This window comes from Lissotriton vulgaris, chromosome 2_1, assembly GCF_964263255.1.
Source record: "Lissotriton vulgaris chromosome 2_1, aLisVul1.2, whole genome shotgun sequence".
Lineage (NCBI taxonomy): Eukaryota > Metazoa > Chordata > Amphibia > Caudata > Salamandridae > Lissotriton > Lissotriton vulgaris.
In genome coordinates this window covers 428,623,393-428,638,849 of record NC_141687.1, presented here as the reverse complement: position 1 = coordinate 428,638,849, position 15,457 = coordinate 428,623,393, and the positions used below count along the sequence as shown (strand labels likewise).

Sequence of the window (15,457 nt, the reverse complement as noted above, 5' to 3'; positions counted from 1 at the left end):
TTGGGACTAGTGCACAAAGTCTCCTCGAAATTCAGATAGACTACTACACTATTGGCTTGATGGGGCAATTATTTCATCATTGCTAGACGTCAAAGCCAACCAAAGGTCAAGCTTTCCTCAAAAATGTTGACACTTTGGTTTTTATTATATATTGGACCAGGAAAGATGGCCGTCTGGTAGGAGCTCCTGTGAAGAGCTCCCAGTGCTTGGGATCCCTTTGCGGGCTTCATCCCTGTTAGCACCCACCAGGTCACCAGTCCGACGTAACGGAACCGGAACGGAATGAAAAAAGCATCAAAAAAATAACTGGATTGGCCGAACTGCATAACTACTGGCTCGACTGGGGTCTGGAGCCTGTGGACCTGCTGCTGGACACTCGACCGGGTCTGTAATGCTGAAGCACCGGGAAGACGGCGAAGGACGCTGGATGTGGGGCCAAGACTAAACGGCACTGAAGCGGGACGTGGCGGAACCCCCCCCCCCCCAACCCGCCCCCCCTGCGCTGCCCGCTCTCTCTACAGCACCGGAGAGCACATCGGAAGACGCTGGGTTTGGGGCCAGGACTGAAACGGGTCTGTAGCGGGTCATGGCGGACCCCCCCACCCCCTGCATGGAGAGCGGCGTCGGAGATCTGCTTACGAAATAACCTGGAGGCTTGGCGGACCACCCCCCCCCCCCCCTCACCCCCTGCATGGAAAGCGGCGTCGGAGATCGGTATCTGCCATAGCCTGGAGGCTTTGGCAGTCTGAGGCGCCTGGCACGCCTGGAGGCACCCCCACCGGCACAGCGGTGTAGTCCGGAATCCTGCTGCAGGTCCGCGGTGAGGTTCACTCGGCTGAGCCTGTCCCTCTCTACATCGGACCCTCGGAAGCTGGAGGTGAGAGGGAGGGTGGAGACGCTGCCCAGGGAACCACCGGAGTGGAGTCCCTAGACTAACAGCGAGACCAGAGGGAAACACACAGCGCCGTCAGGTGTGACGGAAGGGGTTGCAGCACTAGGGCTCAGAGCGCCCTGCAGGCAAACGCGGGGATTCTTCCTCTGTGGATGTGACCCCCTGCGGTCTCCCCCCACCGGCTGCCGCCGGGACCTTGGGAGCAGCTCTCCGGTTCCTACAGTCACAATTACCCCCCGCCCCACATCAGAGTATTCCTACGGTCTTGAGGGCTGCGGAGGGGCTTGGGGATGCTGGTTAATTCACCAGGAAACCTGCAAACCCCGCGGAGGTCACGGGCGGCAGTGGACGCTCCCCACCTCCCGTCCCTCCCTCCCCTCCTCTCCTCTCCCATTTCCGATGCTGAAACAAGTGGCTCACAATTTCTCGCAGAGGACCCGCGAGATCTAACTCACAGGCTCCTCGACAAAAAAAGGTATTTCTTTTGACCATCGCTTGTACATTTGCAGAACCCTTTATTCAAAATGGCGGGGTTCTAAAAAGAAAGGCAATAAATCACCTCCTGTGCCTTCAGATGCCCACGAGGCCCCTTCAAGAGAAGACTCCCTCACAGCAACTCAGGAACTGGGCTAGCTTGAAAATGAAACTGCCCTCCCTGCTCACAAAGCTACAAAAATAAAAAGAGGACTACTGTCTCTTATCCCCATATGGGGCGGCCATCTTTGGCCAGTCCCTCTCTCGGGTGGCTAGCTTGGGTTTACACCCATGTGTCTACACCACTTCCTTGATAGAGTGTCTACCTTCTTGTATGGCAACACTATATTTTTACTTGTATTATGTTCACTATTGACAGAATGTCTGTTCTCTCCTGCAGTATTATACCTCTGCCTGTCTTTTTGACATTTTTGCAGTATTATACCTTTAAGGGTATGTTAGACATTTCTGTAACTGGCGCTCTGTGCACTTTCCCGTGTAACACACAGTCTGCTACCTCTTTATTTGGGTTCATACCTATGTGTATCCACTATCTCTTGTGTTAGAGACAATGTTTTTGCCTCTGTTAATGTTTAGACAATGTTTTATCTATATACAGCTTGGCGTTTTTCACATCAAATTTAGATAGTCTGCCTTTACAGTGATATTTATTAATATATTCCTAATTGTATCTAGCACATCTCACTTTTTCTACACCTATTGCTACCCATATATTATTGCCTTTTACAGTGGTATTATATTTTATATTCCTAATTGTATCTTGCACGTCCCACTTTATCGTCACCGGTAATGCACCGTTTGCTACCTCATATATTTTTCTTTTGCTGCTCACTAATGCCACTTGTTGTTTCATATAATTTGTGTGTGCAACTGTATTCTGTCACTGACTCCTGTACCTTACATATTTTTGACTACTCACTATTGTCACCTTCGATTTAGATATTTTTATGGTCTGCACAGTTATTTTATTCCAGTTTTTTGTCAGTATTATATTTCTACTTGTTCTGCACTTGTTTATAACCTACGTAGAATTCACTCCTATTCCTAAAATGTACGGACGAATATCTCACATAGACTTGTCACTGGTGTAACCTGCACTCATTACATTGTTCCTTCCCGTATACACCGATCACTACCTCATATTTGTTAGCTGCTCATTGGTGTCACCACTGCTCCATGTAACCTACAGTCCTCATCAGTATTCTGCTCCCTTATATCTTTATTGTGCACCCTACATTTGTGCAACTCGCACCCATCTCAAGTGTTAGTCTGGTATGCACCGATTACTACCTCAAATACCTTCGCAGCTCACTAGTGTCACTTCCCATTATCTCACTATTATTGTCTGCATCTGTACTCTGCGTATAGCATTATTGTGCACTCACTAGTGTCACTTTTGGCCCACGCAACTGTTTATGACAGTGCACCCTCTCTACTACACCTACCTAGACTGTCCTCCCATCATGGAACCCGTCGGCAAGCACACATATAGAATCAACTACCCACCCTCACTCACCAAAAAAGCAGCTAAACGCTTTAAACACAACTTCCTGAGGTCCCACCCTGAAACTCCCTTTACAGACACCTACTTCTCACCAGTCAATGGTTCACTGAACATTGATATCATCTTCCACACCACACGCAGAGCCCAATGGAGAAAAGCGTTCCTCACCTTACTCACCGTCTCCACCTCCAGGAATTTCGTGCATGGCCTAAAACTCTCCATCACAACTCTTCCCGGGCAGAACCACCATCACTATATACAATAACGGGATTATCCTAATTCAATCCACAGACAAGAACCTGGAACTACTAGACAACCTGTTCCCCACGTTCAAACAACACCTCGCCAATCATCGGACCCCCACTCATAGCACCCTCAGGCCTATCACCCGTGAATTCACAGCCCCCAATCACATCCCTTCTAACCTAGCTCAACCCCAAAACGACACGCACCTTTCCTCCACCCTCGGCACCTTAGACATTCACCCACCTAATGTAGCTACCTCGCACTCCTCATTTACAGACATAGATCCCTCACCCACATTCCAGCGGCACCCCCTTCCCCCCACCAACCTCACCTTGTCCTCCTCTCATACCACACCCATTCCTGTCACCCCTGACACCACAGCCTCAAACCACATTCATTCTAACCAAGCCCAGCCCCAAAACGACATGCACCTCTCCTTTACTCCCCACACCCTAGTCATTCACCCACCTACCGTAGCTACCCCACTCCCCTCAAGCACAGACATAGATCACTCCCCCTCTTACACCAACCACCTCACCCCTTCCCCCCACACACCAGCCCTCATCCCCTTTCCTCTCACCCCTGATACCACAGTTCCCACCCAAAACGACATGCACCTCTCCTTTACTCCCCACACCCTAGTCATTCACCCACCTACCGTAGCTACCCCACTCCCCTCAAGCACAGACATAGATCACTCCCCCTCTTACACCAACCACCTCACCCCTTCCCCCCACACACCAGCCCTCATCCCCTTTCCTCTCACCCCTGATACCACAGCTCCCACCCGCAACCCGCCTAACCTAGATCAGCATCAGACCGACACACACAAAGGCAAACCCCACCCTTTATCCCCCCCCCATTCTCAGCCCCCACTTCCACCCATTAACTAATCACACAGAACACACCACCTCCATCAACTCCACCCCCTCAAAAAAGAACCATCTACAATCCCACTTCCCCCCCAGTCTCACCCCACACTACCCAACCTCCACCCCCTTCACCACTAATAAACGCCCATCCTCCATCCTGCACTCTCCGCCTACCACCAATATTCTCATCCACACCACCTACCTCTCCCCTATGTCATCCACGCCCGACCCTCCCATCCCCACCTCCAACACATTTCCCACACTGGACTACATTACGGCCTCCCTCCTCCAGCTCAAAGAAGACATGCACATCATCAAACAACAACTACTCTATCACACTCCAGTCACCCCTCACCCAACACCCTCCACCAGATCAAACAAGACATTCACATCATCAAACAATTACTCAGCACACACCCCAGACACCCCTCACGCGCCTCTACCATCACCTCCCCTCCCAGCTGGTCCTCCACCCGGGCGGCGAACGCTCACACTCGACTCCCACCGCACTGGACCTCAATCCCTGTTCACAACCGCGAAAACCGCCCCCATCACTCCTGCAACCCTCTCTCGGACCTCGACACAATCACCCTCCTCCGCTCTTACGACCCAGCTCCCCATAGCAACACACCCGACACTCTCACTGCCATTCCTACGATTCACTCCAATCCCCTCAGACCCCCCACACTGAACAACAGAATCGCTATCCATAGTAACCTGAGTAAAGTCCCCCTCGCTCTAGAGCCCCCTTCCACCCTCGACACACCCAGTCTCAAATGCACTCTCCTCAACTGCAGATCAGCCGCTAGACACTCCTCCGCTATCGCCGATCTCATCCTAAAGCTGGATCTTGACTTAATCATCATGACTGAAACATGGCTAACAGAATCTTCTACACCTATAATGGACATTCTGGTTCCCCCCCAACTACCACATCACTAGACTTGACAGGTCTGGCAATAAAAAAGGTGGTGGAATCGCATGTATATACAGGAGCAACCTCTCTGTCTTGAAAGTAACTTCCCCTTCCCTACCCTCCCCAACCTCCTTTGAATACATCTGCCTCGATATTATCAGTGAGGGCAAACCGATCTGCACTCTTCACTATGTGCGAAGCTCCCTCCTGCGAAGACTTCGCCTATTTCTTTAACCAAAAAACTGACAACATAAAGAATGATCTCCTCATGGACGCAAGCCTCTATCCCAAACCCCACTGCATAGCACCCACTAAACCAAAAAACAATGCCACTTGGTCAACCTTTGTCACCTACACGGAAGAAGAAATTGCAGACTGCTCAGCACTCTGAAACCATCCAATCACCTCACGGACCCCCTTCCTGCTAACGCTGTCAAAGTCCTTACCCCGTCGCTCCTTCCACTCTGGACTAAGATCATTAACAGCTCACTTCAACAAGGGACCATTCCCGACTCCCTCAAAGTTGGACAAGTCACACCTTTGCTAAAGAAACCTACAGCCGACCCCCCTGACCTAAACAACTACCGTCCCATTACCAACATTCCGACTCTTGCCAAACTGCTGGAAAAATGCGCACAAATACAATTGACTAAACACATTACTCAGTTTGATCTCCTCAACTCTCATCAATCAGGCTTCCGAGCAAATCACAGTACTGAAACTGCTATGACTCACATAATTGACGATGCCCTTCAAATCCTAGATCATAACGATATCTGCCTCCTCATCCTCCTTGATCTCTCCTCCGCATTTGACACCGTCAAACATGAGAATTTACTCGAACTATTAAACACAAGAATGGGCCTATCTGGAACTGTGCTCAAATGGTTCACATCCTTTCTGCATAACAGGTCGCAGAAATTCAAGAGCAACAACTTGATGTCCACGCCAAGACCTGTATCGCTAGGCGTACCACAAGGATCCTCCCTATCCCCATCTTTGTTCAACCTAGTTATGGAACCTCTCACCACCTTGCTACAAGAATCCAATGTGCACTTCCACATGTATGCTGATGACACCCAACTTTATCTCAAACTACAATCACCCAAAGACATCACGCTCTTGAACTCAACGATCAGAAGCACCCAATCCTGGCTGGCCGCTAATCATCTCAAACTCAATGCCCTTAAAACAGAGTTCCTTCTGATCTCACCTCCCGCGAAGATCATTACCGCACAAATGTGGCTTAAACACCTAACGGCACTCAATGTTCAACCCACCATCGTGGACTCAGCAAAATCTTTGGGCATAACACTTGACACCAATCTCAGCATGCAGGAACACATCAACAAAGCAACTAAGGGAGCGAACTACCAAATCAACACCCTTAGGAAACTTAAACCCTGCCTTCCAGCCAAAGACTTCCAAACTGTGGTACAATCACTAGGCATACCTCGAATAGAATACGGCAGCACCGCCCTCTGCGGTCTCCCCCTAGCTACTACGGCACCCATAAGAGCCTCTTTAAACGCCGCAGCGAGACTTATCACTGGATCAAAAAAACACTCACACATTTCCCCTGACTTCAAATCCCTGAACTGGCTGCCTTTTGAAGCCAGAATACACCTGAAAATCGCTTGTTTGATGCACAAGGCTGTCCACCTGAGCTCACCTAGATACCTCGCTCAGAAGCTGACTATTTCTGGAGGCTCCAGAAACACTAGAGGCACAAACAATCTTTTGCTAAAGCCTAAAAGATTCCGCAAGGAAAAAACCTATAAACGCTCTCTCTCAGGAATGGCTCCCAGGATTTGGAACTCACTTCCCCCTGAAACCAGGCTCATCCCCTCTACCATACTTTTCAAGAAAGAAATAAAAGCGATCCTCATGGCTAAATACACTTGAACCACTACTGGGGATCAACTTCAAAGACTCAATACTGATCTGTACTACTTGTTCGAACCCTTTGCATTTTTGTATGACTTTGAAATTGACTTACTTGATTGTTTATGATATCACTACACTGTACTTTTAACACTATTGATGTATCTGTGTATATATGCTCCCCTCCTCTGTAAAGCGCTCTGATATCTGCGAAGATCTTGTTCGCGCTATATAAAACTTTCACAATAAAAAATAAAATAAATAGCTGAGGAACTTGAAAATAACAGTTATTAAATCGAAAGAATACATTAAATTCAGTTATACTATAAGTAGCAGCAAAGTGTCCTGTTAAAACGTCTTCTTCAACAAGATAACATCCCAACCAACATTTACAGGAAAGCCTCCGACAAGAACATTCTTCTCTGCAATTTTTTTTATCCAGCATCTTTAAAAGAACTTCTGCCATATTCATAGCTCACGCATATTAAAAGAATCCTCACAGAACCACATGACACAAAGCTATCCACTAACAAAGATGAGATATCGACGTAAAGATTTTGGAATTGGAATTGAAAAATCAATAGAGTTCAATAACTTGCAAGACATCAACTAGTCAATAAACAAGGAAGACCAACATACAACAGTCATATTTGTGTCTACATCATTTTCTACCAGTAGGCCAGATATCAAACGTATTATTAAAATCAGATAAAAGATCTCTATTCAAAGAGCAACTACTTTTTGAACAAATAATATCAACAAACTGATTACTCACAAGTTAAATCAACCATCCAATGCAAATACAGGTATATTTTACTGTCACAACTACATAGATTACAATAATGTAATAAGGACCTGTGTTTTACTGCATTCCCAACGGAGCGTTTCAATAAAACGTCGATATTACAGCAATTGTAATACCAACAACTTTATCTACTCGATTAAATGCCCATGCAGACCTCTATCCACTGGCAAGTTAGAAAGGAAGATCAAGCTACAAATTTCTAAACATGCAAAAAGTCTATAAAATCTTCAGTAACAGCACATTACAATCACATGAATCAATAATTCACAGATGAAGTTACAGATAATGGAGAGAATTGAAAACAATCCATATAGAGATGCGAAAATTATCTTTTCTTTTCTCTTTGAGCCTTCCGTTCAACAGGACCTTCTCAAATCTCCAGTCCTTTCTCCCAGACTGGATGCTTTCTTACTTGGCTCGGGTGATTGTGTGGTGGAGATTACTTGCCAGAAGCAAAGACCCCCAAAAAAGCAAGCATTTACAATGCAATCGGTCTTGCATTTGTGAAAGTTAAGAGCTATTGGCAATCAAATTGACAATGTTTATAACTCATTTTTTTGTTTGTTTGCAGCTGAGAGAATATATGCTATGTGTAGTAAAATGATGTGGTTTGAATTGGATTTATTAGTTGTTGAATTATGTCGGTCTGAATTGTGTTATGTGTATTGTATTTGTGTGGTGGAATTATGTGACCAATAATAGGAGTGAGCTGTATAGATTAGACAGAAAGGAAGATCGAGTGGGGTAGGTAGTTTGTGCATGAAGTGGTGAATGAACTCTAGAGAGAGCAGCAGCAACAGTGTGCGAGAAAGAATGTCAGACGCATAAAGAGGCTGTTTTTTTATAGGCATTAAAATGGCACAGCGTTTAGCGCAAGACACCAGAGTAACAAATCACTGGTAAGCTTGCTGAAGAAAAAATGTGCAACAGCAGACACAGGTCAACGGCAACTTGAGCCTCTACTTCAGGCTCTAGATATTTTAGTGTGAATAGTCACATCCTGACTGCCAGAGAAGACAGAGTGCTGACCGTGGATTTCTCATACACGGCCCTGCACACACAGAGACACTGGAAACAGGCTGGGGAAAAAGAGTTCTGCGGGGGGCGGAGAAGGATAAAGTTCCGTCCCTCATCGTAAGAGTTCTGTCGCGACCAACATGCACTCAAACCCGCCCCCCTCCTTTAGATTTAGACCTTATACTCCATGAGTTCTAACGGCTGCACCCACTAAGCAGCTTTGAGATCTAAAGCACTAATAAGTCACTGCTATGTAGTGCCTTTAAAGAGAATGTGCCAAAGGATTCAAGCTTCCTCATCACGTCATCATGAAAGCGCCAACAAAAGGACCACCTGGATGGTGCAACGGAAATGAAACAACTGCTGCGCTCAAAAATAAACACTGAACGGAATCCAATTTCACCATAACATTTCGTTAATGTTCTTTAAGTCACAAAACAGTAACACTAAAAGCATCAAAGCACCTCAAAATAAAGCAACACAAACATCGAGTTCTGGCTCAAAGAGAAAGTGTCGCAAATCAAACAGGCGCAGCGCTGAAACGATATCAAATCACAATCACTTAGAAGAAGTGCTTGTACTATTTTTTTTTTTTTTTAAGTGCCTGGCTCGTCTCTCTGTACCTGGTGAACGACTGCTCTGGGCAGCTGAGCTGCGAACGATCAAAGAGTGGGTGAACACAAAAGGCAAAACTCTTTTGAGAAAGGATACTCATAATAGTCCAATACGACATGGGAGGAGCAAGACACGAGAAGGTGAGACATAGAAGGCAAATACATCGAGAAGCCAAAAGTAGCGTTGGACGTAATGAAAGCCCACATACTACGCTGCACAAGCGAGACATTTAGTAATCAGGTTTTAAAACTGCTAACCAGAGGCTGCCGGCCACCAACTTGAGGTTACGCGCACAATGACGAGCAGAGGCGCCATACAGCTTTCCTCTCTCATCATGGTGCGCACACATCGCACACTACTCGCATGCCAGCTTTCACTTTTGCTGTTGTGCACGCGCACCACTCGCGTCCTTTTTGGGGTTTTTTTAGCGCGCGCGTGCACACGCAATTCCCGAGCTTGTTGCTGATATGTTACACTTCAGTGCTGAGAACCGCTAATGGAAGGGGACCTCTTGCAGTCCTAGCATTGCCTGATGTCTCAGTCTCCGAGAGCCTCTTACAGGACTCGCTGTAGCCCCCTCACACTCTCAACACGCAGGGTCAAGTCTCCTGGAAGCGAGCCACGCCGCCACCATGCTGTGCCGGTAAGGGCAGCGAACGCCCTTTTTCCAGAAGTAGTGACGGTGTGTCAGCCCTGAGCTGCTCCTGCCACAGGCTTGTCGACCTCTTGCAGGCCGAGCATTGCCTCATGTCTCGGTCTCCGAGAGCCTCTTACAGGACTCGCTGTAGCCCCCTCACACTCTCAACATGCAGGGTCAAGTCTCCTGGAAGCGAGCCACGCCGCCACCATGCTGTGCCGGTAAGGGCAGCAGACGCCCTTTCTCCTGAATAAGTGAAGGTGTTTCAGCCCTGAGCTACTCCTGCCAGAGGCTTCTCTGGCGCTCCAGCAAGCATGCGCAGCTCTGTCCCAGTTAGCCCTCCTCTGCAAGTCTGTCGCTGTGACCCATGAGAGTTACGGAGACACCCATTTAACCGGCATCTCTTCTAGTACACTCACTACCCAGTTCTGCTCTGCCAGTGTGCACTTAGCCTAGCCAGAGCACTGCCTGCCTCCACCCTGCGCTGCATACTAGGTGCAGCCTTGGGACCCACGGACAGCGCACAAGTAAAACCTCCTCGCTGACCTGCTCCTTCTCCGCTTACGGGAGCCATGCGCAGGTCTTCACTGGATCTCAGGTAGCCACTGCATCAGCTCAGTGGAGGTGCAGTATGACAACCGCAGCTCTGTCACTACTTCTCAGCCTTGCCTTGCAGCAGGACTAGTAGTTCTGTGATTTCGACTCACAGATGAAAGTTCATTTATCACCTTCTCCCCCCTCCTACCAGCTTTTCCGGGACTAAGAAAGGCCTGCACGACCTCTTCCAGGACTACCTGCTGTGTCCAGTAATGAATACAGTTCTTCTAAAGTCACTCAAACCGGTCCTCAAGCACCCGGGCCTCCGCTCGTTCAGTAATAGGAGCAGCAAATACCTTTTCCAAGGGACATCTATCCTGACCCGTCGCTGCTCTGCCAATTCACCTCAGTCCTCTTCTGCAGGACCCTCTTTATTCCAGTACGTGGGCCCACCCCTAGATTTGCAACTGTACCTCAATGCCAACAGCAGTGCCTACTCTTCCATCACTTTGACTCACAGAGATTCTTCAAAGTATCTCAGTCTTGTCATGTGTAATCCCTATCATGCCAGTTCTGGGCTCCCAGGAGCTAGCCTGGAGTTTGAGATACAGCATCAGGAGTCGTAGGTACAGCTTCACTTTTGTACCCCATCTTGTCATGTTTAATCCCTGCCATGTCAGTTCTGGGCTCCACGGAGGACACTTCCTTCTCTGTACTTCAGTCTAGTCTGGAGTCTGAGATACAATATCAGTACTGAGTCGCAGGTACAGCTTCTCTGATGTAACTCAGTTTTGTCATGTGTAATCCCTGCCATTTTAGTTCTGGGCTCCATGGGGGATGCTTCTTCCCATACAGTAAACATACTGAAACCTAAGGTCTGCCCCTAAAGTTCCTCATTCGTGATAATTATTGTTTTAACAATTTATAATTGTATTGTGATCTTGGAATGTAAGATAACGGTTCAGTTATGAAACAAAAGGAACTCTTATTTTTTTAGTGTTAAATAAACATTCTTTTAGATTTCTCATTTACAGTGACCTTTGAATTCCAACTCCCCTCCCCTCACACTCCACCATACATTGGCCCTTGTGTGAGCCTTGCTCAGTGATTTGTCTTGCATCAGTCCCTCCCCTCACACACTTCTATTATTAATAATACTTTTTAGAATCTCTTGCTACCACCGTTTTTTCGTTTGTAAAAACAACAGTTGATGGACAGAATGCAGAACAATGTCATACATTCACCCCAGTACAGAGATCTGGGCCTAAATCCATCGTTTTTTTGCACTCCACACCACCCCAGTTCAGACATAGCCATATGCAAATCAGCCTTGACACTGTGCCTCATGGGACCTGTCCAGCCCGAACTGCCAAGCCATGTCTTTCCTGGACCGGAATCAAGCATCCTAGGACCGGTTTCTGGCTATCAGCCGTCTTCAGCCAGATAGCTTGACTCCAGTGTTCTGCATTCTGTCCATCAACTGTGCTTTTTGCATTTGTCAACCCGAGTGGGATGGGTATGCTCAGACGTGAGTCCCATGCTCTCCACACCACTGGATTAAAGCAAGCCGGGCTGAAGACGGCTGGAATGCCAGAAACCGGTCCTCAGAAGCTTGTTTCCGGTCCAGGGAAGGAATGGCTTGGCAGTTCGGGCTGGACTGTTCCCATGAGGCACAGGGTCAGACTTATTTGCATATGGCCATGTCTGAACTGGGGTGGTGTGGAGTGCAAAAAAACGATGGATTTAGGCCCAGATCTCTGTACTGGGGTGAATGTATGACATTGTTCTGCATTCTGTCCATCAACTGTGGTTTTTGCATTTGTTTTTTCATTTGTGGCACTTCTCCTGGGCAGTTACTCTGTTCATTCACCTTGTTTTTTTAATATGCACTTCTGGTAATGTCAATCAAATGAGTTGGCACTAATGTTCTTTCTATTCACAAACCACAGTATATTATATTTATACATGGTTAACCAAGGAGGACCATGAAGTATTGATGGTGAATGTCAGGGGTGGCCACCAAAGGACATGTTAAGAAAGAAGACTTGGATCTTTAATGTGTTTTGCCACAATTTTATGATAATGGCAATTTGGTGTATGATATTTTCTAAAACTGGGGATTTCCAAAACAAATCCTGAAAGCGAACTGGCGCTTGTTTATAATTGCTGCTGCCCTTCAAATGGTCTGCCTTCTGTTAGGAATGAAGGTACTTTTACAACGCTTCCCCTTGTCCAATATTGTATTGCAAGAACTGCACCGGTTATACTGTTGTGTACATCGGTGTACTATCTGTCCCTCTAACATGCACCTGTCAGTGAGTTAACGCCATGTCAGCTATGGGCATTCCATTTTAAAATCTCTGGTTTACTAAGCTTTGAAACTGCCCACAAGTTTGGAAATCTAAAAAAACTCTAAAATGTAATTAAAAAAAGAAATGAAGGTTGCCCCACCCTCAAGGCACGCCTTGCCAAAAAATACAAACACAGCCTAGTACCAGCTAGAACCTCAAATCCCTTCTTCCAGAAAGTGACTTCAAAACTGCTATTCAATCCCTCATACTCTAGCATATGGATGGTGGTAATGCCCTACTGCATTACTCCGAGGCTCTACACTGGCACGAATGAGGAGCATTCTAAATGTTAGTCATAGGTTCTTATATAGCGCACAAATCACCAAAAAGGTCTCAAGGCGCTTAGCAGAGAGGGACAACGACTTGAGTTGAGGAAAGTGACACTAGTTAAATGGGGAAAAGCCATGTTTTCAGACCCTTACGAAAGGCCAGATGGTTAGAGATGGATGACAACTGAAGGGGCAGTCTATTCCAGAGTAGGCAGTCTATTCCAGAGTATGTTGCAGTACATGTCATCCTGGCCTGAAAAAATAATTATCACATCACCATCAAGTTTATAAACTTAATTCCGTACAACCTGCAATACTATGTTTTCTGTCTTCCTCTCCCATACACACACCTATTTCTCTATCTCTCCTTCCCCATCTCTCTCACATGTTGTCTCTTCTATCAAAAGCTTTTTTTTCTCTCCAAAGCCCATCTCCTCTTTTTACAACCTTATATTTTCATTACACAAAGTGCATGCTCTCTTCCTCTCTAAGGTAAACAAGCATTGGCGTTGCCAATAGGTCTAGCTTTTGGGACCTTATAAGTATTTAGTTATGCAGCACAATATCCTTGGTGCAACAACATCAACTATTGCATGGCTAAACACTTATAAGGTACAAGGTTTAGCCATGCAACAGCTGATGTTGATGCACCAAGGATATTGTTCTGCATAATTAAATACTTATAAGGTCCCAAAAGCGAGATCTATTGGCTATGACAATGCTTGTTTTAATGTATTTATTAAGCTGCTCTTCTCAAACATAATAGCCAGGGTCTGCAGCCTTGCTCATATGCAATTGACACAGATTTATAAGAGAATTAAAGGGCTCGGAGAGAACTTCTAAACAATTTTTTTAAAAAGGGGGGGGTGAATGAACGGAATCCTAGATGAACGCAGTGGCCTGCGTCAATTGCACCAAGAAATACTTTCTCCTAATAGGTTCAAGCCAGAAACTAGAGGCTCTCCGATGTGCTGGGCAGGCCCAACCTCTTTGCAATAACAACACAATATATTGGTGCTATATATAATGTGAAAAACAACTTTGAGTCTCAAAGTATATATTTTACGATAAGGTAACGTTTAAAAGTAATAAATAGTTACTGTCTGAAACACGTGTGCATAGTTTTAGGGAAATAAATATATACCTACAAAATCCATTGGAAAAAAGGCAAGCATCAACAAAAGCAAATGCATCTGTCTTTAATGTGCCAACACATGCAAATGGAGGTACACTATACACAAAAGCTGTGTAAATGCACAAATGCTGTTTATCACATTAAAGCCAGTTCTACTGGATTTGCCAATGTAACTACAAGTAAGGGGCATACCTACGAAAGCACCGCATACTCACCTCTGCAGAAGATTTAATTAAAAGTAGCGAACAGGATCAGCCCCTTAAACCGATTTAGGGGAGGGCGGGAGCACAGGGAAAACATAGATTTCCTACAAACTGGGCAGTTTTGAGTGACTGGTAATGGCTAAGTAGGTGATGAGTTAAGAAAGGTGGGCTACTGGAAGTCACAACTTACCTTCGGGGAACTCGCGGTCGCTGATGTGCTGCAGGTGTGGCCCTGGGTCCGCCTCTCCTATCCCTTCTTCCTGCTCCCGGTAGGCCTCTCCCCGTCGTTCAGCTGCTCCCCCAGCCCCCCGGCTCAGTCGGGGACTTCCATCTGGGGAAACGCAGCAGGTCACTGTATTCCCCATGACGCTGGGGACGGAGAAATGCTCAGGCCTCCCTCAAGCCCGGCATAGCGTTGCCCCCGCGGACTCCGCCGCTCGCCGGCTTTGCGCGTTCCTCCCCAGCACCACGATTACAGCCTCATAGCAGCACCGGCACGAGCGCTCTAGCAGGAGTGAAAGGCTACAGAGGGAGGGTGGTGCGGATGCCTGGGAACCCTTGAAAGAGAAATGGGACTGAAAGGAGGGTGGTGCGGAAAACACACACTTTCTAGTCCGTTGTCTATGTTAACGTTATGCACGAGCAGTGCGAGTGATTAGAAGAAGGACAAGAACGGTCGGCAAGACGTGACATGAAGGCCATATTTGTTAAGGTGACTGGGTTTTGAAAGCCATGCAAAACCATTATAACACACATTTTCATACACGTTTTCCTTAACGGGCCAAGCAGTACTTAACACTTATCGATTAAATTACACATCGATAAGTCCTTATTCCTCTTGGAGAACTAAGTATTTGAGCATCTTCTGATTTTAATACATATTCCAAATAGACTTGATATTGTATAAAAATTGATGGGATATAAAAGCAACAGAATCTATAAAAGATTATAGATTTTAAGTACGCATTGTGGTGTCTTTTACAATAAATACCGACATCCATTTTACGTGCACTCAAACAACTGTTCATACTGTTCATGTCTTTCTTTTATGTAGCTGCAGTATGTCTAGTTTGTACACT

General features: G+C 46.5%; 1 protein-coding gene across 1 annotated transcript in view; it reads right to left on the bottom strand.

The window, feature by feature from the left end:
* Window positions 1–14,938, bottom strand: part of CCNYL1 (cyclin Y like 1) — a 409,830-nt gene extending 394,892 nt beyond the window's left edge. Inside the window, exon 1 of the mRNA XM_086955331.1 lies at window positions 14,569–14,938. Coding sequence (XP_086811457.1) covers window positions 14,569–14,743 — 175 coding nt within the window. The 5' untranslated portion in view covers window positions 14,744–14,938. The remainder of the gene's footprint in view (window positions 1–14,568) is intronic.
* Between the last annotated feature and the right edge of the window lie 519 nt (window positions 14,939–15,457).